The sequence below is a fragment of the Pipistrellus kuhlii genome, unplaced genomic scaffold (genome assembly GCF_014108245.1).
Source record: "Pipistrellus kuhlii isolate mPipKuh1 unplaced genomic scaffold, mPipKuh1.p scaffold_m20_p_4, whole genome shotgun sequence".
Lineage (NCBI taxonomy): Eukaryota > Metazoa > Chordata > Mammalia > Chiroptera > Vespertilionidae > Pipistrellus > Pipistrellus kuhlii.
In genome coordinates, this window is record NW_023425540.1 from 47,155,695 (window position 1) to 47,182,549 (window position 26,855).

General features: G+C 33.1%; 1 protein-coding gene across 6 annotated transcripts in view; it reads right to left on the reverse strand.

Annotated features, from left to right (window-relative positions):
- Positions 1 to 26,855, reverse strand: part of FAM172A (family with sequence similarity 172 member A) — a 338,830-nt gene that overhangs the window by 254,870 nt on the left and 57,105 nt on the right. For 5 of the 6 annotated variants that reach the window (XM_036408791.2, XM_036408787.2, XM_045571736.1 and 2 more), the window contains 2 exons: positions 9,784 to 9,849; positions 5,836 to 6,027 (listed from right to left, as the gene is read on the reverse strand). In XM_036408791.2, the coding sequence (XP_036264684.1) occupies positions 5,836 to 6,027; positions 9,784 to 9,849 (258 nt within the window). The remainder of the gene's footprint in view (positions 1 to 5,835; positions 6,028 to 9,783; positions 9,850 to 26,855) is intronic. The other variant, XM_036408793.2, reaches the window with a different exon arrangement.

A 26,855-nucleotide genomic window follows, 5' to 3' on the forward strand; every position in this document is an offset into this window, starting at 1 on the left:
ATTATTACTATCTACAAACCATAGAAAATCCACTAGAAAGAATCCTTCACATTTCCTGCTCAACTACTTTGTCAACTACTTATGCTGAAATAGCAAGAGCTTGCAGTATTTAGTTGGAAGACCTAGAATTCAAGGTTAATAGTTACAAAAATGTTAACCAAAAATTTTTTACTCTAATTATTTAAAACAACAACAACTATGCCCTTTTTAGATACTTATCTATAATGGTTCCATGTACATTTAAAGAAAAAAATTCCTAGTATTGGAATCAATCAGTTTTATAAATGGGTCCACCAAAAAAAGGAGAGAAAACCCAAAATGAATTAAGAGGAATCAAAAAGTCAACAGCCAGAATAAAAAAGTTAAAGCTACAGCTTATTAAAAGGGAAGCAAGTGATTTAAAAACTGAAAAGCTCTAAATCAACTTTTGAAGTATGTGATTCATATAAAAGTTAAGCAACACTTAACATATTCTTTCATTAGTCTCCTTACAATCATAATGATATCTAAAACAAAATCTCAGAATATTCTAGTGTAATGAATATTGCTACATAAGGATGTTTTTGGGGGTCTACATAGCATGTGCTATATAGAAAATTCGTGTTATTTATTTTAAAAATATATGAGTTATAATGTGACTGTCATTGGAACAACTATTTAAAAAACATGTACTTGAAATGTTATACTTTAGATTACCACTGTTTCTTCCACAAATCATAGTAAAATATTAGTCTAAAAAAGTAGGAGTGATACTAATCTAATAAAAATGCTATACTTTAGTCTACACTATTCCTTCCACGGTTTACAGTAAAATTGTTTAAAAACTTGGAGTTGCTCTAGCTGGTTTGGTTCAGTGGATAGAGCATCAGCCTGTGGACGGAGAGTCCCGGTTCAATTCCTGTCAAAGGTACATGCCTGGGTTGCGGGCTCGATCCCAAAAGGGAGTGTGCAAGATGTAGCTGATCAATGCTTCTCTCTCATCATTGATGTTTCTATCCCTTTCTCCTTTCCCTTCCTCTTTGGAACCAATAAAAATATATTTTTTAAAAACTTGGAGTGATATTGACTCATCAGGACAAAATAAATGGAAGGGGAGAGACTAGAGGATACAGATGCCAATAAAATTTTGAAAGACTAAGCTGATGGAACAGGCTTTGTATTACAGCAGAAATTCAAACTGAAGTGCATTGGAGGGGAATAATGTTGAGAAGCATGCCAACACACTCAGATTTTCAGAAAAACTCACAAACTGGGGTGCCAGTTATCTTGGTAAGTAGAGGTAGCCTTGAGTAACAGAGACACTGGTTGTAACTTCACATAAGGTAGTTAACTCCAATCCATCAAAATAAATCCACAAACCCCAAAACAAAAAAACAAAAAACATGTGACCCAGCTCTGTAAGAGATGAAATTTTTCCTTTAGAGAAACATACTTAGAACATGAAAGGGAAAGAAAGCGACACAAAGCTCCATCAGGTGTACTATGTAGAAGTCTACAAAGTAAATAAAGAGCTCCATATCCCATGATAGAACTTTAAAAATTCTATAAAATAATTTTTAAAAAGTAGGTAACATCCCAGGAATTAGAGCCAAAACAGATGGAAGAGAAAGTATATACAATTAGATAAGACAGATAAGAAAATTAGAAACTACATCCAGAACTCCCAAATCGTATGCTAAAGAAAGATTTAAATTATCAAGAAACATCACAGATTTCTTTCTTAGGATTAAGGATCACGAGATAGAAAGTAATCATCACCAAGTGTCCAACACAATGAGTCAAAAAAAACAAAAAACACAAAAACAAACCCATACTGATGCATAGGACATTTCTTAAAAGCAATATGAAGAAAGAAAAGAAGCTCTATAGTGGAGAACAAATGGATTCAAGATCAGAATGGTACTAGACTTTTCAATTAAACCACTCAAAACTAAAGACAATGAAAAAAAGCCTTCAAATTTCTGAATGAAAATGATTTTTGAAGTGGTGAAGAAATAAAATAAAGGTATTGTTTAGAAATACAAGTTTTAAAATTTTATCTTATATTCACTTTTATGACTCCAACAAAATGAGAGCATATATCCAAAAGCAAGGGTTAATTAGATCCAGGAAACAGAAGGTCAAACATAAGAAAAAATCGAAGGGGTTTCCCATGATGAAAGAGAAAGGAAGGCAGGTTTAGAAAGTGACCAGTCAAGACTGGATCAAAAGTCCTCAGAATTCCAAAAGAGAGTTCTCTAGAAGAAAGTGAAACTGGAAGATTATCTGAAAAATTTGACGATGTAAAAAATTACCGACTAATCAAGAGCTGAATTAGTAATTATTACAAAGAAAATAATTATAAAAAACCTATAAAATGAATTCCATAAAAAAAATACAGCAAAAATGAAAAGCAATCATAGTACCTACGTGGCTCAGCCATAAGAAATATTAAAGTAGTAGAATATTATAAAGTATGATTGCTGATTTAATTCAGAAACTGTTTATCCATAACAGAAAATGAATGATATATCGAGACAGTGCTATAATTCTAAATGTGAAATAGCAAATATAAGTAAAACTAAAAGTATTAAGAGTGATTATATCTAGGGAACAGAATAGGTGGAGAAAAATATTAGGAAATGATAATCATTATGTTGGCTTTTACTTGACTTTTAAGATTTTATGCATGCAGAAAAGAAAAAATAAGTAAAACAAAAAAGAGGAAAAAAGAATATATGCATACATCCTTTGATGTTCTGCAGTTTATTTTAATAAAATGTAAGTGGTTTTTAAAATTTTTTATTGAATTTTTTGGGATGACATAGGTTAATAAAATTATATAATTTCAAGAGTACAATTCTATAATACATCATCTGTATATTGTATTATATCTCAAGCTAAGTCTCTTTCCATCAACATTTATTCTACCTTTACCCTTTTCTATTTCCCCTCACCCCTTTCAATCCAGTAATCACCATACTGTTGTGAGTATCTATGATTTTTTAATTTTATTTGCTTAATCCCATCACCTTTTCTACTCAGCCCCACCAATTCCCATTCCTTCAGACAGCTGTTAGTTGGTTCTCTATATCTATGAGTCTGTTTCTATTTTGTCTGTTTATTTTGTTCGTGAGTTTCCACATGTAAGTGAAATCATATGGTGTTTGTCATTCTTTGACTGGTTTGTCACTTAGCATAATACTGTCCAGATCCATCCATCCTATTGCAAAAGATTTTCTTCTTTTCTATGGTCACATAGTATTCCGTTGTGAAATTTACCACAGTTTTTTTAGTTACTCATCTACTGATGGGCATTTGGGCTGTTTCCAGATCTTGGCTATTGTAAATAATGCTGCTATGGCCATAGGAGTGCATACATTCTTTTGCATTGGTATCTCGAAATTCTTAGGATATATTTTTAGAAGTGGGATTATTGGGTCAAAAAGGCAGTTCTGTTCTTAATTTTCTGAGGAAACTCCACACTGTTTTTCCACTATGGCTGTACCAATCTGCATCCCTACCAGCAGTGTACTAGGGTTCCTTTTTCTCCATACTTGTCCACCTGCACTGACCCCCAATCCCCTACAACCACAGAGCAGCAAACATTATGAAAAGGTAAAACCCAAAGAGCAACATTGAAGAACTACCAGAGAAACATTATGAAAAGGTAAAACCCAAATAATAAAATAATTTTATCTTGACTAGAAAGAAATACTATTTTAAAATATTCAGTATATAGAAAATTACAATAAAGTTCATATTCAGTTACTATAAAAGAATAAAGTATATAAATTAAAATTTTCAAAGTATACAACATAATGAATATAGTAAATACTAAAAAAGTATTTAGAAATCAGCTGCTTTTTATTTTATTTTTTTCAAGGAATCATGAGTTGCTATGATTGAGAAAAGAAAAAAAAAAAAAAAAGGTCAGGGTAATGAAATGCTATCCCCAAAACACTATTCCTACTTATAAGAACTATTCTCATGTCACCAACAAACTTGCTCCCTCCTGTTTGGGATATTAACAGATAGTCAATTCAAAGATGTTTGGTATGAATTCCCACTAACACCTTTCACCTCAAAAAACTTTATGCAACAATAAAAACAAATTAATTGATATAGTAGCAGGAACAATATAATTACATATTTCACTTAGCTCTCAAACATACAAACATCTGATTTTCTTTACTAAATTAAACGTTCAAATATTCTCTGAATTATGATCAGTTTTCATGTACTAATATAATGTTAAAATACATCAACAGGGTTTGTTCTAACCACAAACTACTTTGTCAGAAATATCATTTATTATTCATATCCTGAAGTATGAAACAGTTTAAATAATATTTCATGTGAGTTACTCCAAAATAAAACTCGATATTTTTAGTTAGTTCAATTCTACTAAAACCACACCACTGAAGTTTGCAACCAATCAAAAGTAGGAATGCCTTTATATTCTTTGCATATTCATAAAGACTGAAAAAAATATATACAATTCATCTAAGAAATTCTACCTCTAGCATTTTAAAAGCCTCAAAATCTATTAATCAAAATATTATTTAAGAGTTGGGTTGGGCCTTAAAAATACAGTAGACCCTTGAACAACATGTGCTTGAACTGCACAGATCCACTTATATGTGAATTTTTTTCAATAAATGTGTATAGTAGTGAATGAAGTACTTTCTCTTCCTATAACTTTCCTAATAGTATTTTCTTTTCTGTAGCTTAGTTTATTGTCAGAATTCAGTATATAAATCATATAATATACAAAATATGTGTTAAGCAACTGTTTATATTATAGGTAAGGTTTTGGTTAACAGTAGATTATTAATAGTTAAGTTTTGAGTAATTCAAAAGTTATATACAGATTTTCGACTACACACAGGACAGGCATGGGGCAACAGTGGCCCTAATGCTCAGATTGTTACAGGGTCAACTGTATTAACATTTCAGAATTAACAAAGTAGAAAATATATTATCTTTGACCTTTGTAATTAATAATCAGTGTATCAAAGAATTCCTTCCCAATTGTAATTACAAAAATAAATTTTATATTTTTACATTATACAAGATGCCACTTTAATTTTTTTCTTAAACAAAACTCAACTTATATGTAAAAGAAATCCATACTGTACAAAATTTGGCTATTCAACAGAGCCCAAGAATAAGTCAGTAAAACAAAAGCAGCCTAACAGTTAGATATTGAATACTAGGCCAGAAAAAGAAAACCAATTTCACTATTATAGAAAAGAAAAACTTAAACACGATTTTTAAAAAGCAATTTCTAAAAGGTTTAAATTTAAAAAAGTAATTCAGTAAATACTGCAATTTACCCTTTTGTATGTATGTTATATGCTAAAGGCATTTTATATGTGCCTCTAAAGAATATTTTTCAAAGAAATAACTTTAAAAATACTGAGTTATTCCATCTCTTCTTTAAAAGAATAAAAATTAATTTAAAGTAGCATATTTCCTTTAGTTTCTAACATTATTAAACTAGGTAGGACAAGATTTAAAAAGCAGTCATATTTTTTTCCCAGTATTTCAATCTTATTGATAAGTAGTTGATAGTTTAAGTGATATTTCAAATAATAAACAAAAAATTAAGAATAAAAAATATTCATTTCAAGGACATTATCTAAATTTTTATACACTTAAGATATTGTTTTTATTCTAACTGCAAAATAATGCAGAATAATTTTTCATTATAAATAAATAATAACAATTTAAGGATAAAAATATGTATAGGAGATATGTTAGAAGAAACATGTTAAAATAAATTATAAACATAATAAAGCAAAGCTATAAAATGACCCCCCTCCGAAAAAATATAAAAGAAAGTACACTTACATCCATAGCTCTCTTAATAAATGGTATCTGTGTGCCACTGTCCAGATCTTCATTTATAATAAGCCTTCTAGCCCACTGACCTGCCCTGACAACACCACTACCATGAATTAAAACCATCAGTTTCTGTGGATTTGTCAAAGCATCCTCACTCATAAAGATAAAACTCTTTGGTTCACTCTCAGAGGCATCTACCTGTAATTAAAGAAAGTTAAATAATAAATATATGTTTTCTGATCAAGCATAAATAGAAATGAAAAAACAAACAAACAAATAATGCTTACTAGAAATTATAAAATGGTTATTACAGGATTATAGGAGTAAAAAAGTTTAAAATAAAATTAAAATATTCATTAGAGAGTAATAATTACATATACAATAGATGAGTAAAAAAAGACATGATAGTATAAAAATATGAAAAAAGAATATTGGAAATATATGTATCCTACCTTATTGTTGTACGTGAATCCATGCACCAGTGGGATCCTTTGGCCTGGCCTGTGGAAAAGGGCCAAACTGACTCTCCAACATTCCCCAAGGGGTCCCAGATTGCAAGAGGATGCAGGCCAGCCTGAAGGACCCCACTGGTGCACAATCAGGGCCAGGGTCTATGAGAGGGCTCCAGAATGTGTCCAGCCCATCTAACTCAGTCCTAAATCGGCCAGACCCCAGCGCAAGCTAACCTACTGGTCAGAGTGTCTGTCCCCTGGTGGTCAATGCATGTCATAGTGAACAGTTGAGTGGCCTTAGCATATCAGTAGCATATTACGCTTTGATTTGTTGAACAGCTGATCGCATGACCAGACACTTAGCATATTAGGCTTTTATTATATAGGGTATTAAATGTCATTGTATATAAGAATAACTGATTTTTGTCTAGATTCTAGGCAAAATGTTTTTAAAATATTCAATCACAATACTATTAAGGTGGTACTATTATTATACTCATTTATAGATGAAGAAATTGAGATTAAGAGAATTTAAATAAGTTGCCTAAGGTCACAGAGCTATTAAGTCTATAATTCTATAATAGAAGAATACTGCACCTAAAATAGAAACAGAAAGACCCAGTTGAAGGATACACCTATTGGAAAATCATATATTACATACAAATACCACTAAACTTTTAAAAGGTGGAGAGGAAACTATTACTAAAAATTCAAAAATCTACTTTTCAATGTAAATGGACTTTAAAATTTCATTCAGAGTATGAATATAAGGTTATATAATAATTATTTAATAAGGGAATATTATTTGTGTACTCTGATAACCTTATTTTATGTACCAGTTATTTATGGATGAAACGTAAACACTTTTATTCATTTTGATTATACTTAAAATTTAGGTTTAAACTAGATGATAGACTATTTAGACTATGAAGGGATGACGCCCCAGTCATTAACTATATGCTCCATGGCAGGCAGTGAGTGACATTCCACATCAGTAGTGGTAAGTAATTAGGAATGGAAGCCTTTATGCAGCCTGGTCAGAGACAGAAACTACAGTCTTGACGGCAGGTAGTACACACTCTTGAATAGAGAGGGTCAATCCACCTGCTAAGTAATTCAATAGTTCTTTACTTCATCAATGGTATACATCCATACAGTTATCAAAATAGGAAATAAACAAAAACTCTAGATACCAAAAATACCCTGGATTCCAAATATTCCCAGTCACTATTCCTGGGAGGAGAAAAATAAAACTCCTCTACTTCTAAAACAATCAGATTGATATAACAGAGGCTTAGAAACTCATGTAAACAGAGCACAAAAGGCAATTATTTCATCAAGAAAAGGATGGTCACAGAGATTAAGAAAAAATTCCACTTTTTTAATTTAAGTAAAGCCTTCCTAACTAATATCCCAAGAATTCTCTAGTTCCGTTCTCTCTTTTATTTTCCTCCATAGCACATGCCACAATCTAATAAATTGTATGCTTTACTTTATATATTTGTTCACATAACTGTTTATTAACCTTCTGCTTCCTCCACTAGAATGTAATTTAGAAAGGCACAAACTTTCCTGTTGGTATCTAGCTACGTTCCCAATGCGTTACAGAGAGACAGCATATTGTAGGCACTCTGTAAATAAAGGAATGAATAAACTTTTGGAATAAGTAATCTTATCAAGCATCGCCAGTGACTTTCTTTAAATAAAAGGTATTTAACAATGCATCCTATAACTGGTTTTAACTTGCCTGGTTCAGAAAATATATATTAAATATTAAACTAGTACATAATTATAAAGTTTTAAAAGAGCTACACTTGCTAAGAAATAAAATATGTAACTGTATCTTTATTAGTAGTAACTAAATATGCAGAGAGAGAACTATGAAGTATAACAATCACTTTCACTTCAGTTCCATGAGATGTCCTGAGTAAACAAATTACAGTGACAGCAGGTATGATCGAAGCCACAGAGAAAAGGAAGAGGATGAGAGAAGGCAGAAAACCTAACGTAGGTAATTCCAATTTACTTAAAACCATTATAAAAACAGAGAAATGACTAAGTTAAAGTGGCTCAAAACAAAACAAAAACAAAACAGGAAAATGATGATAAGAAAAAATAAAATAAATAAAAAGCAAAGTTGTCAGTGTGTAATAAAAAAGAGGCCATGGAGGTTTCTAGCCATGCATTTACCAAAGGGTTCCTCTAAACCTCTAAACATGTACAAATAAAAATGCCTCTGAAAATCAGGGAAGCCTTAAGGAGCCCAGGATGCTGTGGAAACGGACATCTGTGTGTCTTAGCTCTGGATTGTCAGTCTGGGCCAAACACTTTGTTTGTTTGTTGTTTGCTTGTTGTTGTTTTCTTCTATTTGGACTAAATCCCATTACCAAGAAATTCAGTCAATTTTTTAAGGAATGAAATCTTGGTAACTTAAATTCTACATTAATCACTTCAAAACTGGAAAAGTACTTTTTTTCAGAAGATAAAAATGTGGGTTTTTTTCATTATAACGAATATAATTTAATATAATATAAATTAAGGTATCCATGAATAAGCCATGTTACTTCAACATCTTGAAATTTTAACTTTAAAAGTATGAGAACATTAGAAAATTCAAGGTAATGAAACTGAATTAAAATGGTACTAGAGATTAAGGAGTAAGGGTAGTATTTGAGCTGGTTATTGGCTAGTATATCGGTTTAACACAGAACTCTGACTTTGCAGTTGGTAACTATAACTTACTTGTATAAAGTTAATGATAATTTCTATTAGTAAAATTTCTATGTAATGAATAACATATTTTTTTCTTCATTAACTAAAGTTTAGAAATGGCTGTCCCAGCTTCCATTTATCTTCAAACAATAGTAATTCATTAAGCTGAGCTTTCATTAGGAATACATACATATAAAGGTCATTTCAGTGTACCACCTCACTTAAAATAAATAATAATAAATTATATCAGTAAATGGGAAAAGGTGGAGAAGGGTGTTCCTTCTAATTACATTATTATTTTCAAAAAAGGGTGGAAATCAATCTTATTTTTTTAAGGTGGGTATTAGTGTTTCTTACCTACTTATATTTTATTATCTTTTTCAATTACAGTTCACATTCAACATTATTCTGTATTAGTTTCAGCACACAGCCTAGTGGCCAATCATACACCTTACCAAGTGCTCCCCTCTGTGAATTCAAGTACCACCAGGTACCACACACAATTATTACAATATCACTGGCTATATTCCACATTTGTACCTAATATACCGTGTCTATTTTGTAGAATACCTCATCTCATTGTGCACAATAGTTCTGAAGATTTTTACTTTTTAGGAACTACTGTACATAATGAGAAATACTGACAGGAATTCAATATCATCTTTATCAATATCAAAATACAAGGACCTTAATATTTAAACTTATTACAGTTAACCTAAAACAAAAATTTTCTTCTGAATTGAAAATTATTTTATTTAGAAGTATAAAGATTTTAAAAAATTGGACTTACTGGTATAGATATTTTTTTCAAATTACAGTCCTTTTCCAGAAGCTCATATACATACTTTGTGATGATCTAGGTAGGAAAGAAATAACACATTAATACGCAATGTTGTTCATTATCAAATTCATATAAATTATTATCACTTATTTTTCTGAATGAGTATCTATTTTGGAATGTTCTTATACTAAATTAAGAGACTCTTTACTGATTACTTGTAATAGTTTACTTCCTGTTTATGTGTGAATAACTACTAGTATGAACTTTAATACTATGGATTAGGACCAGTTAATATAAACTCAGAAATAAAAATTTTCTATTTTTTAAAGGAATACTCTGAGAGCATATATATATATATATATATATATATATATATATATACACACACACATATATATATACATACATATACACACACATATATATATACATATATATATATATTAGTTATTTCTAGAATCGGTTGCCCTTATAATTTACTTACAGATATTATATCTAATATAATACTATTATGACTCTGAATCGTAACACCTCTTTTGTATTTACTGAGTCAAAGAGGTTAAGGTAGGAGGTATTCTAAACAAAACAAAAAAATGATTTAGCAAAATCAGGCATCAGTAGTATCACTGTCTGTAACATGGGTAGGCAGAAGCATGGGAACCCAAAGATGTCCACATCTTAATTTCCAGAACCTGTTAATGTGCTACATTAGATGGTAAAAGAAACTCTGCAGATATGATTAATATTAAGAATCCAAAATGGGGAAATTATCCTGGGTTATCTGAATGGATCCAATCTAATCATGTAGCCTTAAAAGTGGAAGACTATGGAAAAATTGTCAGAAAAATGCAAACTGAGAAGGCCCTAATTGGCCATGCTGTTTCTGAAGATGGAAAGAAATCCAAAGATACTAGGAGGAAAGGCTGATTCAGGGCCTGAAGCACAGAAAATGCAAGGGAATCAAAAAACAAAATTTTGCACCAAAAAAAAAAAGAAAAAATACTGAAAGAATGATAAATAAATGTTAAAAGAACACAAAACTTGTTTGATGATAAGTCATTTGGCCATATCTAGAGTTATCTAGGCATCAAAATAATGGTAGCCATGGATTATGTAATCCATTGAATAAAGTTAAGAATCATCTGTGGAGCAAGGATCAACCAAATCAACGTGTTTAGGTCTGACTTGAGATTGAACACTCCCCAAAGGCCCGCTTTCTCTTCTCAAGGCCTCCTGAGTCCCATTCATACCATCTTTGTACCCACAATTATACTGATGTTAAAAAAAAATCATTGTGATTTTACTATTTCATTTCTGGTATTAATAAAAGTTTTGTAAGGAGGGGGAAAAAAAGAACCAATAATTCCATAATGGTATAAATAAAGTAAAAAGAAAAGGAGAAAGTTCTTTCCTACAATAGTATGCCAACTAATGCAGACAGAATGATGGAGTTAAGAGAATCAGCAACAGATTATAAAATTAAAAGGTGAAAGTTTAATAAAGAACATAGTTTGAAATATTTTCCCCAAATTATTGATTAATTACAAAAAGTAAAAATAATAGTAACTCTATGATATGATCTGACATACATCACCAATACTGAAGCAAAACAAAATTGTGTGATCTTGAAATCATGCATGGAAGACAAAGATCACATTGAAGGTACTTCTGTCAAAAAAGCATGACCTAAATCTACTTATGAGAATACATATGACAAACTCAAATTGAGGGTCATCCTATAAATGTCCTATTCTTCAAAAATGTCAACATCAATAAAGTTTTAAAAAGACGCAGGCATCTTCAAACTACAGCCCGCGGGCCACATGCGGCCCGCAGAGGAGTCTGATCCGGCCCGCCAGGTTTTTTGGGCAGTGAGCGCAGCCGAGGTGTTACAGTAGGAATTAGTAGTTCATATAGTCCGGCCCTCCAGCTCTCTGAGGGACCGTGATCTGGCCCCCACTTTAAAAAGTTTGAGGACCCCTGGTAAGGAATGGTTCCCCATTAAAGGTGAATAAAAAGACATGACAACTAAATGCAAAGTATGAACCTAAATTTAGTCCTGGAGTTGAGGAATATCAGCTATCAAGTACATTATGTGACAATTAACGAACTTTTAAGAATGGCTTGTAGGTTGATAATATTGAATCAATGTAAAATTTCCTGATTCTGATAACTACACTGTAATTATGAAAGAAAATTCTTAGGAAATATGTACCAATGATAGAGGTAAAAGGGCATAAAATTTCCAACTTTCCTCTCAAATGGTTCAGAAAAAAATATGTAAGTAATATATAATATATATGGTCTTTGTAATCACTCAACTTTTCTGCGTAAAATTATATCAAAATATATTGCTATTTAAAAATTCCCCACACACGCCGAAACCGGTTTGGCTCAATGGACAGAGCGTTGGCTTGGGGACTGAAAGGTCCCGGGTTCGATTCCAGTCAAGGACATGTACCTTGGTTGTGGGCATATCACCAGTAGGGGGTGTGCATGACTCTCTCTCATCGATGTTTCTAACTCCCTATCTCTCTCCCTTCCTTTCTGATCAAAATCAATAAAATATATTTTAAAAATAAATAAATAAAAATAAAAATTCCCCACACTGTACATATTCCTAGTTCAGGTGCTACTGACACTGTATATTTTCACAAGTATTTCAATGCAGATGTGGCCAATGACAAACAGGGTAACAACAACTGGCTTTCACCAAAATATTTTAATTTCTTGAAAGGTTACAAGACCACAGCTATTCTCAAGGATAACTGTCATCCATATTGCTTGTCAAAAGCAAAGATTCACTGGAGCAAGTCCTATAATTTTCCATGTTTGTGCCTCTGTTTATCCCCCACCTAAAATTCTCTTAATTTTCCCATTTTTCTCCAATTACTCAAAAAACAATTCAAATGCTAATCCCTACCTAAAGTTTTCACTGATCCTTCCAATGGCCAAGCCTTTCTTATGACATTTAGTGCTCCATAGTGATTACCTTACATTCTCATTTGCCCACAAAGTTAGCCCTTAATAAGAATTATTTAAGTCCTACTTTATTGTAGCATCAACCACACTAGATACACATGAACAATGAATGAATGAAAAAAAATTGGTAGTGCTTACAACCATGTGACTTTTCAGTTTATAAAAAACACAAGCAATACATTTAAAATATTTTAAAAATTACTTTTTGTATTGAAAGGAAATTCACAAGATTTAAACATGAAAACAGGATAACACAATAGACATTGAGAAGTCTCACTCCCACCTGTCTTCCTCCATTGTATACCTCCTCATTCTAACCCTTATTGGTAAGTGTATTAATTTCTTATGCATTTTCCAGTGTTTCTTAATACAGTCTAAGCAAATAAAAATGTATTATTACCCTCTGTTTAATAGAAAAGACAGCATACTGTACACACTGTGTTGCACAATGTAATCTTATCTTCTCTTTCTTATAGAAAACTAAATACTGTGTTACTTATCATCTAAAAATTTATATTGATAATCTCTTTCTGAAATAGAGACCTTTATTAAAACTGGAATTCCCATTTAACCCAGTGATCCCACTTCTAGGATTATATTCCAAGAAAGCAGAAACACCAATCAGAAAGGATATATTATTATATGCACCCTATTTTCATAGCAGCACAATTTACCATAGCTAAGATTTGGAAACAGCCTAAGTGCCCATCAGCAGATGAGTGGATTAGAAAACTGTGGTACATCTACACAATGGAATACTATGCCTCTAAAAAAAAAAAAAAAAAAAAAAAAAAAAAAAAAAAGAAGGAACTTTTAACATTTGTAACAACATGGATGGAACTAGAGATAAATATCACATGATCTCACTAATATGTGGGATATAATGATCAACATAATTTGATCTAGAGACAAATGGTAGGGGAGGGGGGGTAAGAGAATGACCAAAGGACTTGTATGCATGCATATTAGCATAACCAATGGACTCAGAAATTGGGGCGATGGGGACCTGCTAGGGGGGGGGAAATGGCTGGGGGGTTCGAGGGGGTGGGTGGCAGTTGGAGAAAAAGGAGACATATGTAAAACTTTAGACAATAATTAAAAAAAAAAACAGAGACCTTTATTCTTCTTCATTAGTCATAGTATTTCATTGTGTGGATATACGATAGTTTAGTAAAAATTTTAAAAATTATTTAATGCTTCACAAAAAATAGTCACTAAGGAAAACATACATAACCTTAAGCATTATTTATTAAATCCTATGCAAATTAAATTTACACAAAGTTATTAACTTGGAACTTAGAAATCATTTAAAATGATTTTTTACCCTGCAAGTTACCTAATCATTTTAAAAAGAAAAACACTTTTCCCATTTTATGTCTCATTTAGCTAAACATTTCATCCTAGCTTCCTCCTGGGTAGGAATGATGGGAGAGTAGAAAAGGAGGAAAGATGGAGGGAGGGGTATAGAGAAAGAAGGAAAAAGAAAAAAATTTCTTAATAATTAAGGTTTAATATTATTCAATAATGTCAGTTTGGCTAAGCCTAAGAGGCTCTTCTAGCATCTTTACATTAAAGAGACTCTGATATGAATGGCAATCAGTTGTCTAATTAGAACTAAAGAACATTTACCCTGAGTGTATATCCTCTTAAGTCAGAACTACATCTTATATTTCACTAAAATCATCTTCGTCTTGGCCAAATTTTCCCCCTTTAAAACCTTTTATACTTCATTCTTCATGGGTACATTCTAAACTTTAAAAAATCTTTTGAAGTAACTGCTTTTTCAGCATATCTTTGAAATAAAATTCATTCCCCCAACTTTCCATTAGCATTCCCTGGAGTCCAGTCTATATCCCCAGCTGTCCTTCATTTACATCAGCTTCAGATCATTTGCTCACACATTTTCCTTTTACCTGCTCTAAAGAAGAGACCTCCTTTAAGCCATCCTTAAACAACTTCTAAAATAGCTTACCAGAGACATAGACTTATAAATGTGTCCAACTAACTACATATATCTCCTTGCAGCGATTTCACAGGCACCTCAAATTCAGTATGTTGAAACTGAATCCATCTACACATGCCAAAACCTATTTCTCCTTAAGTGTGCTCACCAACTCCATAATGGCACTACCATCCACCCAATTGCTTAAGCCAAAAGCCTAAATTAATATCATGACTCTTTGTCCTTCTTTTATTCCTTACAATCAATAATCAAGTTCTTCAAATCAATATTGCAAGATCCCTAGATCTACCCACCTCTACTATCACCACTCTAGTCTATCAATAGGTTATTATCTTTTTTTGGATTGCTTCTGAGGCCTCCTCCTGCTATATCTAATGTAGCACAATTTCCTTCAGATCATATCTCCTGTTAGCAGACATGTTACCCCTTTAAAAATGCAAATCTAATAGCTTCTCTGTGCTATAAGGAAGGATAAGAACCCAGTCCTTAAATCCAGAAAGGCCCTACCAGATCTGGCCCCTGCCTACTTCTCAAATTTCATCCTATACCACGCTTTCCTACTCTCTGTATTGTGTAATCACATTTTCTTTTGAATTCTCAGATGCATAAGGATTTTTTATTTTTATTTTTTTACCACAGAGCCTTAGCAAATAATGTTTCTTTGCCTGTAACGCTAGCCCATTCTTTCCTTGCCCAGCTTCAACACCTTCTTTGCCTGGCATTTCAACCTATTTTTAAGACATAGCTAAAAATTTTGAATTCGTCCTTCCCAACTCTTAAGTTATTAATAAGGCCTTTCCCAAGATATTTAACATTAGACTTTAAGCTTTTGAAAAAGAAGCAACTATATGTTCAGAGGTTTAAATCTTATTTCAGAGTATGAGATGGTAATGATTCACCTCTAATATAATTCATGGCATTTAAAAAATAGATTTCATTCTAGCAAAGACCTAACAAGAAAAATCTGGTTCTATTCTAAAGTTCAGACATATAGACCAAAGAAATAGAATAGAGAACCCAGAAATTGACCCAAACCACTATGCTCAATTAATATTTGACAAAGGAGACAAGAGCATACAATGGAATAAAGACAGTTTCTTCAATAAATGGTGTTGAGAAAATTAGGTAGATACATGCAAAAATATTAAACTAAACCACCAACTTATACCATACACAAAAATAAACTCAAAATGGATAAAGGACTTAAACATAAGGTGGGAAACCATAAAAATACTAGAGGAATCCACAGACAGCAAAATCTCAGACAAATGCTGAAGCAATATCTTCACCAATACAGCTCCTAGGGCAATGGAAACTAAAGAGAAAATAAATCAAAATTAAAAGCTTCTGCACAGGGAAAAGAAACCATCAACAAAAGGACAAGAAAGCCCACAGCATGGAAGAACATATTTGCCAATGTTATCTCTGATAAGGATTTAATCTCCAACACTTACAGGGAACTCATACAACTTAACAAAAGGAAGATAAACAACCCAATCAAAAAATGGGCAAGGGACCTAAATAAATAGATACTTCTCAAAAGAAGACAGAAGGAAGGCCAAGAGGCACATGAAAACATGCTCAAAGTCACTAATCATCTGACAGATGCAAATCAAAACAACAATGAAGTACCATCTCACACCTGTCAGAATAGCTATATCAACAAATCAACAAATGACAAGTGCTGGCAAGGATGCAGAGAAAAAGGAACCCTCATGCACTGCTGGTGGGAATGCAGACTGGTGTAACCACTGTGGAGAACAGTATGGAGTTTCCTAAAAAAACTAAAAATGGAACTCCCCATTTGACCCAGTGATCCCACTTCAAGGAACATATCCCAAGAGACTAGAAATACCAATCAGAAAGGATATATGCACCCCTATGTTCATAGTAGCACAATTTACAATAGCTACAATTTGGAAACAGCTTAAGTGCCCATCAGCACATGAATGGATTAAAAAACTGTGATACATCTACACAATGGAATACTATGCTGCTGTAAAAAAGAAGGAACTTGTACCATTTGCAACAGCATGGATGGACCTGGAGGGCAAAACAAGTCAGTCAGAGAAAGATAAATATCACATGACCTCACTCACTAATATCACATGACCTCACTCACTAACATCACATGACCTCACTCACTAATATCACATGACCTCACTCACTTGTGAAATATAATGAACAACAAACTGATGAACAAAAAGAGTTCAGACGTCAAACCACAGAGGGAAGGCAGGGGACGGTGGGAGTAAGGGAGAGAGATCAACCAAAGAACTTGTATGCATGCATATAAGCATCACCAATGGACACAGACACTAGGGGAGGCGAGGGTACAAACGGGTAGAGATGTGGCAGGGCAGTGGGGGGATAAGGACACATATGTAATACCTTAATCAATAAAAAGGAAAAAAAAGAAAAAAAGAGAAAGAAACCAAAACACCTTTTGAATGAGTCCTACACAATTTCAAAAAGTAAACTCTGAAGGCATATATATATTAGTTTAATGAAAACATACTAAAGTGATCAGTTGTCATTAAAATAGAAAACTTCTTAAACTGAAAGAATATCTTAGTATTTTGGCTTAACAAAAGCAAACTTTTAAAAAATTACCTTAAATATGTAATATGTAACTTCAATGATATCTGAAAGCTATTCTATTATATAAAATATTTTGCTTTGGAGAGCCTCACCAGCTGGTAGCATTTGCCCAGAGAGACAGCTGTTTTTTTAATTTCCCTATCTCAGCACGTTTCCAACTGTCAATTCTAACTGTATGCAATCCCATAGTGACAGAATAGTTTAAGAAATATGGCTCATTAACTGTAAATCTACGACGTCCACTCTCTTCAGTGAATTCAAATTAAATCCACAGACTTGCTAGATCATAACAGAATTCCCCACACATTTTTGTTGTTCTTTTGCATTTCAGACTGAAAATAAAATATTCACCCCATCTACTATAAAATATTTTGCTCATTTCTATAAATGCACTGACATAAAAATGTTAGTGGAAGTTTACTTTAAAAAATTATGAATTGCAAAGCTTTTTCAATAAAATAAGAATTTCCAAATGATTTTACAATGCAAGTGGCTTACAATTTTGCAGAAAGATTAGTTTGGACAATTATGCTCAAATTTAAAACAAATAAGTTTCTTAGAAAATTACCAGTAACAACTTTAAGAGGACATTGATCACACATAAGAATCCTATCTAATAAAGAGAGAATATGCAAATTGACCATCACAAATATGGTGGCACCCACAGTGGAGGCAGAGTTCCCCTAACTAGCCTTAAGGAGCAATCATCAGGGACCTGAGGCTCTGCCCCTCCCCACCCAGGGGCTTGACAGGGGATCTCAGGCCACATCCCAGATCCAGCCAGGCTTGATGGGGGACCTCAAGGAGGTCCTCAAGCCGTGACTCCTGCCCTGATGCTGGTCTAGGGGATCTCAGGCCACGCTCCTGGCTCTCGCAACAGTTCAGGGGACCTTAGGCTGTGTCCCCCACCCCGGCACCAAGCTGGGGAACCTCAGGCCATGCCCCCTGTCTGGTGGGACTTAACGGGGGATCTCAGGCCATGCTCCCAGCTCAGAGGGGCTTGACAGGGGACCTAAGGCATGCCCCCGCCCCCCCTGACACTGGGCCAGGGACCTGAGGGTGTGCTGGGGGACCTGAGGTTGCGCTTTTGCCTGGCCGGGCTTGATGGGGGCCCTAAGGCTGTGCCCCCTGCCTGGCACTGGGCCAGAGGACCTGAGGCTGCGCCCCCCTGCTGGGCAGGGCTTGACAAGGATGGGGCCAGCCAAGTCTGGATCTCACACAATGGGGGTGGGGCCTGCTGGATCTGGGTCTCCTGCGATTTTGAAGCACCGTGGATGGGCAGAGACTTGACTCTCGGTCCTGCTGTGCACCCCAGAATCTGACAGGAGGAAGATTTTCATATACATTTTACTAATTTTCTTTCATCTCTGACACTTCTATTATAGAGAAAGGGCAAATAGTAATATTAAAATATTTCCTCTAATCCCATTTTAATGTGCACAAATTTTATGCACCAGACCACCAGTCAAATCTATAAGAATCAAATGAGGTAATATAAATAATAAAGCTTCAAAAAAGAAAATTAGTTTTTAAGTGCAAGGTGTTTTTACTATTGATATAAGTAAATCATCTTCATAAATTATTTGGAAAGAATTATAGCAACATAAGCATAGGCCATCTGAGGCAGATGCATATTGAATACATACACATACACACACAACAAGAGCATATCATTCAGGGATAATCACAGTCATTGGAGAAATTGGAGACCTTGTACTCTGTTGGTGGGAATGTAAAATGGTGCAAGCCACAATGGAAACAATATAAAGCTTCCTTAAAAAGTTAAAAATAGAATTATGCTCCAAAAGTCCTACTGTGGGTATATATCCAAAAGATGTCTAAGATATCTGCATTCCCACATTCGGTGCAGCATTATCACAATAGGGAAGATAGGGAAACAACCCAAATGCCAATCAATGGATGCATGAATGGATAAAGAAAATGTGGTATATAAATATAACTGAGTATTATTCAGCCTCAGAAAAGAAGGAAATTCAGCCATATGCTACAACTTGGATGAAACTGAAGGACATTATGCTGAGTGAAATAGTCAAACTCAGAGAAACAGAAAGTAAAATGGTAGCTGCCAGGGGCTACTGAAGGGGGAAATGGGAAGTTGCTATTTATTCAATGAGGATATAGTTTCAGTTTTACAAGATTAATTAGCTCTAGAGATCTACGGTTCCAACAATGCTTATGGCAACAATACTATATTTTGCACTTAATTTTTTTCAAGAGGATAGAGCTCATGTTAAGTGTTGTTATTACAATTATATACAAGGTGTCCAAATGTATACACACTTAAATAGCTGATAGCTCACTTTTGAAAATGAAGTGAATATTAATAAATACTCCCTTTATAATTATTCCAAGTGTGTCTGTACATTTTTAGGATAAATATAAAAATCTCATAGCCCTGTTGAATATCATTACAAACACAAAAGAAGATTTGCTGGAACTAGAAGAATCTTCTAGAGAAGTACATTTTGGGCATGCAGTGATTTGAAGATAAAGTCACAGAAAACTATGGTCCCTTCTTAATTTTCTTCCTAATACTCTTCCCTAAATAGATGGACAATGATTGAAGAATTGTCACATATGTGGAGACTAAGTCTCTGCTTTACTGACTGTAAGAACATTTGCAAACCAAGACTGTCAGCCCACATCAACTTTGGAACTACTCAGAAACCATCACGAATTAGGGATGATGTGACAGTTTTAATCTAATAATATATAATATAGCCCAAGTGGTGTGGCTTAGTGGTTGAGCATCAATCTGTTAACCCAGGAGGCCAGGATTTGATTTCGGTAAGGGCATATGTTCAGGTTGCAGGCGTGATCCCCAGGGTGGGGTGTGCAGAAGGTAGCCAATTAATGATTCTCTTTCGTCACTGATGTTTCTATCTCTCTCTCCTCCCTTCCTTTCTGAAACCAATAAAAAAAATATTTAGTATATATATTATCTATATCCCTCTGTATCTATCTACCTACCTAAATGTATATACCAAACATGCATACATACATATACAATCTAGGTATTAAATAAGTTACTGTCCTTAGGAAAAATAAATTAATAGCTTTCTCCACAGATATACACAGGTTTCTATTTAAGGAACTGATGCTTTGAAAATGTTTCTCATTTACAAATATATATATATATATATATATATATATATATATATATATATATATTTGTGATTATTTTGTAAGAAATAATTATGATCTGAAATAATTTAGTAATATCCTGTTTGAAAGCAAAGAAAAATAATTCTTAACCCTCCACAAAAAGTATTCTTCCCTAATTACAGTAATGAATGCAAAATTGCTTAATATGAAGCCTAATTCATGCTCTCTGTCAGGTAGTTTGTTGAATCAACAAATATTTATTGAGAGGTTACTATGTGCCAGTCATTGATCCAGGCCCTGGGGTTATAGAAGAGAAAATACAAACAGGAGACAGATACTAAAAAGTAAACAAATAAATCAGATAATTCTTTATTACTTCACAGATTACATAATTCCTGACTGAACTTTTCACCTCTAGTTTCTGTGACAGGTGGATCTGCCAGCTATTGCTTCTCCCCAACTGTCAACACTCACACTCTATTTTCCTACCAAATCAACCATTACTAAATGTAAGTTGTTAGAGTGACTTATTGTCAAGCTCCAAAAATACCTAGGTCAGACAATTTAGGATTTAGCAAACCAATACTTTATTTGATAAACTGGTTGTGACCCTCAGTTGATTTTAACATTAAATATAACATGAAGATAAATGCTCAAGGAACTAGATGGGAAATTAGTACAGATAAGCCCAGGTTATGTTTTTTAAGAACTCTGGTATAGCTTCAACTAGTTATTCTATATTCAAAAAGACATTCAGGATCCTAAGCAAAGCTAAAAAAGTATGCATAGTCTTTTTATGTAATACAGTCTACATACTTATTAGCAATCAAAACCCACATTTGATCTTAGGTTTGGAAAACCCAATGCCTGCAAACATGTTTACAAACTGCTCTTCCCTCCGTCGTTACATCTGCTCTCCCTCCGAGCTATTTCTGAAAAGAAGTTAAATGCCCTTGAAATATAACTTTTTATTCAATATTTATACTGAATATTCTCATGCTATTAGTTAACCTCTACCTCAGAATACTTCTTTGGTAAAAATGTCCAAACACAACTTTCTGTGCTGGAAAATATTTTAAAATCAACATATAGTCAATGATTTTCAACAGTTTTAGTTAAAGTATTCCATAAAACTTTCAATAATGTTACTGACCTCAAATACTTATTTTGAATAAAATTCTAGAATTCTTTCTAAATTCCATATCACACTGTAAAATAATCAGAATCCCTGTTCTTTTTTAAAATATGTTTTTATTGTTTTCAGAGAGGAAGGGAGGGAGGGAGTTGAAGGTGGAGGATGGAAAGAGAGAAAGAGGAGGAGGGAGAGGGAGAAGGAGGGAGGAAGAGAGAGAGAGAATGAGAATGAGAAAGAATCATGGATCAGCTGCCTCCTGCACATCCCCAACCATGTGCCCTGACCAGGAATCAAACTGGGATCTTCTGGTTTATGGGTCAATGATCAACCACCAAGCAACACTGGCTGGGTGGAATCCCTCTGTTCGGATCAAATAGTGCACAACCCAAAAAGAGATTCCCAATAGTATATGTGTCTGTGTACACACACACACACACACACACACACACACACACACACACAAAGAATATGGATATGTGTGGATGCCTAAGAACATCCCCAAAGGAGAAAGAGGTTCAAGGAACAATTTGTGCAGTCTCTTCTTTAAAAATAAAAGAAAAAAATCCACAAAACTGACAAATTCATGAAGCGGAATAAAATAAAGAGTGTAATGAGGAGTCCCATCTGCCTATGACATAATAGCCAAGCATGATTTTTTAGAATCTTTTTCCTTTAACTAATTTACCAAAATGTTCTTCAAATCTAGAGTATTGAGATGGAGATGTGATGGGGAGGTATAAATTAGCATATATTTTGGAAGTCAAATATAGTTTATCTTTATTGGTAATAATAAGATTTAGCCTAGTTTTTATTTCTATTATTTCCAAAATCCTAATCAATTTTGAGGAAATAAGATAATAAATAAAAATATGAACAAACATAGAATAAACCCGTCCTTCCTCTGGCATATGCAAAATATATTTGTAAAATATTTGCATGTAAAAACAAACTGCAAATATTGCAAACTACATTTCATGCAAAATATACTTTGCATTAAATATCTACCTGAATAAAGATTTTTTCCCCAGAGTACAGAAAGATAAAGATTTAGTACAAAAGGACATTGGCTCAGAATAACATACCAGATGAACATAAAAGGTTAATTTTAATAATCAAATTCATAATTCATCTAATCTAGGAAATGCCAAGAATAGTTTAAAGAGATATTCCATTTAACGTGAACTAATACACCAACTGTTAGTAACAGTGAAGATGACTAATGATTCTGAAATACAATATGCTTGTGTTTAATGACATCAATAGACATGTAGAAAACTTACAATAGGTTATCAGCCCAGCTACTATGATGCTTGTAAAACCATTTCTAGGCTACAAATCTTATTCTACTTTTAGAACTACCGATGATGCAAGAAAAAAAATAGCATAAAGCATATTATTCTTTTCTTAGACAGATACAATTCAGTGAAAATACAATTTTCAGAATGTTATGCTTTTGTTTCTGGCACAGAAAATCATCTCTAAGCATTATTCATATTATTTCTCTCCCCTAAAGTTAACATACTTTAATGCCATATGGGCACAAATTTACTTCTGTTCATTTAAACTTGCAATTAAACTTTATAACATAGAAAACCGCTAAAGTAAAATAATCCCATCCCACTGAAAGGCTTTTTTTTTTTTTTTTTTTTTCCCTAAAATAACATGGGTGATGTGCCAAATGGCTGGGGTAGTAGCTCATTATACCTTCAGAAAGAATCCAAGTTTTAGGCTTATCTTGCATTCTCACATGTAGCGTCAAAACCTTGGAATGCTATCAAGGGTTAGAAAGGGCAGATCAAATGTCTGAATTAAGTAAATTCTATTCCGAGAGCATTCGTTGTTTAGTGATCTAGTAAACAATGCATCAGTAGTCTAATGACCAATGCATTTTAACTTTATAGAATAACAAAAGTCCTTATATCTAAAATATTCAAACCATTTCACAGAAAGAAGCCCTTGTGTTGCCCATAAAATGTTCTGGTTTTTTAAAAATCCACATCAACTCTTTTAAAATAAAATAAAAATTCCATTTAGTGGACTGAAAGAAATAACTTGTAAAATTCTGATTTATATGGAATCAGAAAGCTAACATGTTTTATAAGAAGTAAACATTAGGATGTGGTCCAGCATACCATTATTCCTAAATATATGTTCATTTTTTCTTTTTATTTATTTTTACATTTATTGGGTGACATTGGTTAACAGAATCATATAGGTTTAAAGCATACATTTCTATGACACATGATCTGTACATCACCCAAAGTCAAATCATCTTCTGTCACCATATGTTTAGCCCCCCTTTAAATCAAGTTTCTTAGATGGATCGATGGATAGGTTTTTATGATCGATAAAATATTTAAAATAGATTCCATTTAATATATCAGTAAGTTTCACTAACTCCACTTTTCGTGTATTTATTTACTTTTTAAAATGCAAGATATAATTCACATACAGTAAAATGTATTCTTTCATAGTATATAACTTAGTGGTTGTTGGTCTATTTGCAAAGTAATGTAATTATCACCAATCTATGATTCCTGAACATTTTCATCACTCCCAAAATGAAATCCCAGCCCATTAGCAGTCATTTCCCTCCCTTCTCTCTGCTCAGCCCCTTGAAACTACTAAACTAATATGTCTTTTATAGATTTTAAGTGGGCACATGAAAAGAGAAGGCATAACCAATTACAGTAGCAAGGCCAAAGAAAGATTTCTAAGGAATCAGGCAACAATATAGGGAGTGGAGAGAGGATGGGAGATTAAGCCAGGACATATAAAACAACCTTCTCCATAGGATCAACGATGATAAATTTTTATTACGTATTTGGAGAGTTTGAATAATGTTGTTAGGGCACTTAAATATTTAATGTTACTTAACTACACAAATTCTAGTGGTTGGCACCATGACAAATAAGCCAAAAATCCCACAAAAAACAGATTGAGTTCAAAAGCAAAAATAAATACTTCATTCTGAAATTGAAATGTAGTCACATATTCAATTATATTAGTCAACTTGCATTAAAAAAATCCTCCACAATAAACTTACAGCTAACATTATATTTAATGGCAAAAGTCTGAATGCTTTCTCCATTAGCCTAAGAACAAAGCAAAGATTTTCACTTTCAACGTCTTAATTAACCTAGTACTAGAAGTTTTGACCAATGCAATAAGAAAAGGGGAATAAAAGAAAAGAAAAAAATTTTTTGCAGATGACATGTTTGTCTACATAGAAAATCCCCAAAAATCTTGCAAGAAAAAATAAATTCCTAGAATAAATGAGTGCAGCAGGAAATGCAGGATATAAGATAAACTTATAAACATCAATTGTATTTCTATATACAGCAATAAAAACATGAATGCTAATACAAAAAATGTTATACCACTTAAAACAACTCATACAAATGAAATACTCAGGTGCAAAATTAACAAAATGTGTACAAGACTTGTAACCTGAAAAGTATGAAACACTGGTGAAAGAAATAAAAGACATAAAGAAATGCAAGAAATACTATTTTCATGTAAGATTTAACTTAATGAATATGCTTCTCTCTACAAATTGATAAGCAATTATCAATGCAATTGATTAATGCAATTCCTATTAATGCAATTCCTATTAAAATCTAAATAAGATTTTTTTTAGATATACACAATATTATTTTTAAAAATATATAAAATACATATGGAAAAAATTATGAAAAAGTAAAGGAACTAGAGTAGATAAAACAAGTTTGAAAAATAAAAATAAAGTGGGAGGGATCAGCCTACCCAATTTCCAGACTTATTATATAGCTACAGAAACCCAAACAATGTGTTGACAGAATGACAAACATACAGATCAATAACAGAAAATTCAAAGGCAGATACACACATATGCCCACCTGAGTTTTGAGAAATGTATAAAAGCAATTCAATGGAGAAAAGATAGTCTTTTTAACAAATAGTAGCAGAGTAATTGAATATCCATAGACAAAAAAAGAACTTTCGCCTGTCTCATACCTTATACAAAACAATTCAAAATGTGAAGTATAAAGTTATAAAATTTCTAGGAAAAAAAAAACATAGAAGAAAATATTCAGGGTATAGGACTAGGCAGTCTTTAGATTTTACATCAGAAGCATAATCCATAAAAGAAAAAAATTGATAAGCTGGATTTCATCAGAATTAAACACGTTTGCTCTGTGAAGGACCTGTTAAGTGAATGAAAAGACTACAACAGATTCTCATTATTCACAGTAACTATGTTCTACGAATTCTCCATGAACACTGAATCAGCTGAAACTGAAATACAGATTCCTGCAAGTCTCTGGTAACAACATTATCATTAACCAATCAATACATAAACTTGTTTTATGTGTTTCTGTTAAAAGTCACCTTATTTAATACATAGTGATTCCTTAGAATTGAACTCATGTCCAATGTAGCACTATCATTCATGCCTGAACAAAGCTTATCTAAAGCAGGTATTTTCTCTGTAGAGCACATCACAGTACAAAGACACAAGAAGTACGGTATGAAATAATCTATGAAATTAACTCATGTTTATAATATGAGAATTAAAACAAGAAGGCAGAGTATCACCTTGCTTGACCCCACCTGGAAATGTGCATGTCAGGTGACTCAAAATTTCTGCCGCTCTGCATGTCTTCAAATGACTATAAAATCACCACAAGTATTGATTCGAAGTTACAAATTCATTTTAACAAGTAGACAAATTTGCAAGTAGAAATTCCATAAAGTAATGAGCATTGACTATATTTGCAAACTACATATCTAAACATGAACTATTATCTAGAATATAAAGTATTCTCAAAATGTTAGCACATGTGTCAAACACAAGGCCCGCGGGCCAAATCCATCCCGCCAGGCCTTGCAATGTGGCCCGCACCGCGCTGTCATCACTGCACTCCGCTGCGTTTCCATCACAATGACAGTTTATGACTGTTCAGTAAACCATTCGGCCCGCGATTTAGGCTGGATTTTAGATTTTGGCCCCTTCTCTGATTGAGTTCGACACCTCTATGTTAGAGTAATAAACCCAAAGCATCCAATCAGAAAATTGCAAAAAAGACATTGAGATATTTTCCTGAAGAGATATAGAGATGTCAAATAAGCACATGAAAATAGGTTCAACATCTATAGCCATTAGGGAAATGCAAATTAAAACCACAAAGAAACATCACTACACATCTATGAGAATGGCTAAAATAAAACATAGTGCTGACACAGACGCTGGTGAGGACTCAGAGAAACTAGAACACTCATATACTGCTGGCG